Source organism: Octopus bimaculoides, chromosome 9 (assembly GCF_001194135.2).
Source record: "Octopus bimaculoides isolate UCB-OBI-ISO-001 chromosome 9, ASM119413v2, whole genome shotgun sequence".
Taxonomy (NCBI): Eukaryota; Metazoa; Mollusca; class Cephalopoda; order Octopoda; family Octopodidae; genus Octopus; species Octopus bimaculoides.
Window position 1 is genome coordinate 76,265,664 of NC_068989.1, and position 5,493 is coordinate 76,271,156.

Here is a 5,493-nt window from a genome sequence, read left to right on the forward strand (position 1 = left end):
ATATATATATATATATATATATCTGTATATAGATATATATGCATATATGCATATATTTGTATATGCGTGAATGTGTGTGTGATGTATGTGTACACATTCACGTGCGCGCACGTATGTATGTATAATGAATCTTCGCAGATGTAGTGCTGCTGCTGCTGAAAGCCAAATTTCTGATTTGTCATACAAAGGAAGGAAGTAAACAATAATGAGGACAACATATAAGACTTATTTATTTCTGAATTATATACTTCCTTTTTTTTTTCTACCCTGTTTATTAGACGCACCTGACAAGTAAAATTAACACCGCTTCCGGTTACTGATGGTCCGACACCTCTTTTAATCCGGACACTTAATTTTGCCGCGACCCGATAGTCGAATTCGTTGGGTGGGCAAAGCTGCGGCGTGTGTGATGGGTAATCATGCGTATAAACTGATTAGCCTAAAACTAAATCTATCCTATCCTTGTAAACTAAATCTTGCTTCCTAAGGTGCCACTCTGGAATCAAAATACGGAAACATATCTCTCAATCAAGACAAAATATATGGATCGTCTTAATCCATAGACAGAGAGACCTGCGAATTGCAATCGGCAACAATGGTCCACGTTTTGATAAAATCAGGGAGAAAGAATTCATTGAAATCTATGTGCGTAATTGTGATTGATTTCACTACTTAAAAATTTGACTGATTGCTCAATTATATTTGCTCTTAATATACTTAAAATTGTATTCCATTGTTGGTTACGACGACGAGTGCTCCATTTGATTTGATCAACCGAACAGCCTATTCGTGAAATTAACGTGCAAGTAGCTGAGTACTCCACAAATACACGTTCCCTTAACGTAGTTCTCAGAGAGATTTAGCGTGGCATAGAATATTATAAGGCTGGCCATTATGAATTACAGGTACTGCTCATTTTTGCCAACTGAATAAACTGGCGTAACATGAAAAAAATGTCTTTCTCAAGACACGCCACCGGGCATCGAACTCACGACCTTACGATAGTGAGCCGAAAAGCCTAACCACTAAGCTACACGTCTTCACTGAAAAAACAGAAAAAAGCACTCCGTTGGTTATGACGACGAATGCTTTGTGTACTAACTTCTTCACTTAAACCATTCTCTTCCTATGGAACATAGCTCATCGACAAATTTCCTTCCCCGTTCTCGACTTTGGTCTGTGTTTTCTGCTTTTCTCCAGTTCGAACCCTACTTCCTTTCGGACATTGCTGCACTGCATCATAAGTTACTCTGAGGGCCTAACTCTCTTTGGTATTGTTGGTTTTAAATTGTCATCCATACTTTTGTAACTTAGCTTATCTAGCTAAGTGTGTTGGCCCTACGTGAAGCCATTTCTACCTCTGGCAAGCGGTGCTTTGTATTAATCTGGCATCTATCCTTTGACTTATACTTCATAGGAAGCTTGACCTGGAGTTTGCACTCCGCTCGGATAGTTTTCAAGGTCACTGAGGCACTGAATCCACTACCGGCCTCCACCCACTGTTATGCTCTCACAGAGCTGGTCGCTTTCCACGCCATGCCACCCTTAGGTAATTATGGAGCTTCTTAAGCCACGGCCTAGACGCTACAGGCTTCTCCCACCTCGTGCCACCGGGGCTAGACCGAGGGAATGGTAAAAAGCCGGACAGCATAACAGTTTTCCCGTTCCATGAGGCTAGGCCCCTCATCTGGGATGTTACATGCTGTGACACCTTCTCCAGTGGCAACTTTGAGTTGTCAGCTACCAGCCTAGGTTCCACCTGTAGCAGTTGTAACCTCCGCCGTTTTTGGCCCCCAGACCATATCCCTGCTCACGGTATTTTGCGGTCCGTATGTGCGAGCCCCGTGAGACAGAGAGCTGTTCCAGCACTTCACTCTCCCGCTATCTTCTGGGGCCGTTTCTATTTTGTCTGCTGATGCCATGAGAAATGTTTTTAAAATGAGAGAGGTAAGATTCTCCGTTAATCTTTCTATTTACATATACACACACCATACAAAGAACTGAAAAACCTGACACTGCGCACATAGGAAGAAACGAAAACTACAATTCACCTCATAACCACTTTTGGCTATAAACTAATTATGAATGAGTACACTGGGGTGATTTAAAATAAAATAAAAAATATTAAAAAAAGACATGAAAAAATACTTGTAGCTAGTTTCTTATTTGATATTTTACAGGACTTCTGGGCTTACTGGGAGACGTACAAGGTAATTGTGGAGCTTCTCAAGCAACCGAAATTTGTGTTGGTTTGTGATAAGTGGGAGCAACTGCGGTTTGTGACAACAGCACATTTCGTTAGGTAAGTTCTAAATATTACAATATATCAATCAATCCTGATGCGTTCATCAATTATTTTTGTTGTTTTTTGCCTGTTTTGTACTATATATAAATACATGGCAGTGGGAAGGTAGGAAATTGGGGTGGATGAAACAACGAAGAAGAACCTTTCTTTGTGTGGTCACTCTACCTGCTAGAAATAGCAGCCAATTTTTGTTTTTAGTCACTTCTTGCTGCTTTCAAGAAAAGTATTAAGGAATATACTATGAATTAATCATTTTATTTTAAACTAAACGATTACACCTGTTACCTACCTACCTACCTACCTATCTGCCTGCCTACCTACCTACTTAACTACCTATCAGTCAACTTCCTTTTTTTATTTAATCACATTGATGATGCTATTTCTTTACTGAGATTTCGGCGTATATATAATATTTCTGATAATTTCTGGACATATATTATCATGATGAAATTTGAATGATGTCTAACTCAAGCTCGGCTAATGACACAATTGAGGCTCTATGGAATTATTTTAGGCATAAATCTTCTGCAGCCCAGATTTTTCTCTTTCCTATTTGCTATATAAAAAGAAAGACGTTTCTTCATAGATTATTTTTCGACATTTATTTTTATCCTTTACTCTAAATTCGTCAGTTACATTTTTGTTTCTTTAAGCACCATTTATTTACTTTACTTTTAGATTTTGGGACACCAACCTGGATGTTGATACTGTTGGTAAGGTTGAGCAAATCGAACAAACTGTCGTAAACAAAAGTCTTGCCCTCCATGAAACTCCTAGGGACGACATGATTTCTAGTGATTACACTGTAGCTACGGAGAAAGAAGAGACAGAAACCGAGCAAGTTGTTACTTCTATTGAGGAAGAAGAAAGAACATTTTTCATAAAAGACGTTGTCGATCCTTTGTCAAAGAATCTTATATCTTTCCAAGAAGGCATTGTGCGAGGAATCATTGATCAAACAAACGCTCGTTATGTTAATCCTTACACAAGAGAAAGCATGCCCATCAGAGAAGCCATGAATTCAGGTCTTGTGAAACTAGAGTGGACCACAAGAAATAAAATTCGAGAAGAGAAAAGATCCTTTGGTTTGATAACTATCAAAACAACCAGAGACAGCCGTCCGTACAACATTATGCAAGTCATAGATCCGTCCACTAACAAACCCATTCCAACAACAGATGCCGTCAAGAAAGGTATTCTTGATATTACAAATTCTGTGTATGTAAAAGGCCCTGATGATACTGTTCCAATTCCAGAAGCCATTGACATGGGGAAGGTCATCATCGAATATACTGGTAGTAAAGATGCGAAGCCTGACGTTGTGACCAAAACATATGCAGTTCATGCTATTGTTGATCAGAAAAAGAAAGACAGAGTGCCTTTCGCTGAGGCAATCACCCAGGGATTGTTCGATAAGCAAAATGGTATCTATATCAACAATGTTACTGGAGCCAAAATACCTGTCGGGGAAGCTATTGCGCAAGGTTTCATTAAGGCTCGTTTGGTAACCGATCCAAGCAAATTAGACATAAACCCAGAAAACACTGTTGTCATTGAAAGAGTTCAGAATGTGCGAGATAAGATTACTAAAGGTTTGAAGGTGGTTAGTGCCATGAAAGCTGCCAAAAAAAATTGATTCCTGAACATTATGAACCATCCTATCCAGGAAGAGGGTCGGATCGAAACAAAAGCCAATTCAATTGGAGTTTTGAATTTAATAAAGCTGAACATATTTGATAAAATTTAGCAGTAAATAATTATGACATATGCTTCCACTAATAATTTAGCAGTAATAATCATAACACATAATACCATTAATTAAAAATATTAACAGTAAAGGTTGATGGTACATATTATCCCTAATACTCATTTCGGCATATATGTACGCACGCACAAAAATACACACACATACGCGTGCCTATAATATTAGTGATAAAAGTGTTAGTTTATTTCTCTTTATACTTGTTTTGTGATTCTAAAGTTTCTAAACTTAGTGTATATTTAAAGACTGGTTTCCTTCTTCTTTATTAGTTTCACATGTTTTGGAGAGATTTACTTGAAGGAAATAATTTATTTTCCCCCATATATTATATTCTAAAGAAATGAGGTAAAATATTAAAGAGATTTGTGGGTATTTCATTGTCTAATATACTCTAATAAAACATATATTTTCATTATAGATTTTTATGCAAAATTACAAGATCTAGTTATATTTAAATAATGTCAGTATATATAAGTTTCTGCATAATATCCCAGCATTTATTACCTATTAAACAAATTTAACGACGGTGTTGACAAAAATTATCATCGGATATTGTTTTCTTTTGTTAAAGCGTGTAAATTAAATTTTTATCACGTCCTGCGACTAATATCCACTTCAGAATAGTTTTCAATTCATTAGATATCTGCACGTTATTTTTTTCGGGGCATTTTAAGCTATTTTAAGACATAAATGCATGCATGTATACATATATATATATATATATATATATATATATATATATATATATATATATATATATATATATATATATATATATATATATACACATACACAAAGAAATAGTGGTTCTTTTATTGTATATAGCTGACGTGTTTTGTCATGGAGAGCAACTGAAATTTTCTATTGCAAATGAGGTTTTCTTACAGACTGTTTATTAACATAATCATAAACATGTCAATGAATTTTATTTATTATTCTTTTCTCATGAAACCATTATTTGGGAAGATAGAAAATCTATAATTGGGTTCAGATCATCTTTATAGTGCGTTTAATATGGGATTATTCTATAAATGTTTATGGGTGAGAACTAAATGAGGTGATGTAATAATTAGCTTACATTTTGTTTTAATAATTCGTCCATGTTGAATGATTAGAAAAGTATATGGGATATAAAGAATTACTATAGTTGTAAGTTAATAAGGTCTGCACTCTTTTGTCTTTGATCTTTCATTGCTTTAAACGATAGCTAAATCTCCAAAAATCAACTCGGAAATCTATGCTGCCAGGTAACTTATTGTGATATATTTGTTATGATTTGCTCAAAGTAAATCAAACTAGTGCTTAAAGAACAACCTTTCTCCATTCAATAGATAGATTGAAATACTATCTGCAAATAAATCTGTAGAATCTTGGCACAAACTACCAGTCATTCGAATCGCTGCATATATGTATACACACATACATA

At 35.8% G+C, this 5,493-nt stretch overlaps 1 protein-coding gene across 5 annotated transcripts in view; it reads left to right on the top strand.

Moving 5' to 3' along the window:
- LOC106868256 (uncharacterized) overlaps positions 1-4,820 on the top strand; it is a 168,616-nt gene extending 163,796 nt beyond the window's left edge. For all 5 annotated transcript variants that reach the window (XM_014913427.2, XM_052970798.1, XM_014913428.2 and 2 more), the window contains exons 14-15: positions 2,181-2,302; positions 2,984-4,820. In XM_014913427.2, coding sequence (XP_014768913.1) covers positions 2,181-2,302; positions 2,984-3,941 — 1,080 coding nt within the window. In that variant the 3' untranslated portion in view covers positions 3,942-4,820. The remainder of the gene's footprint in view (positions 1-2,180; positions 2,303-2,983) is intronic.
- The last annotated feature ends 673 nt before the right edge of the window (positions 4,821-5,493 follow it).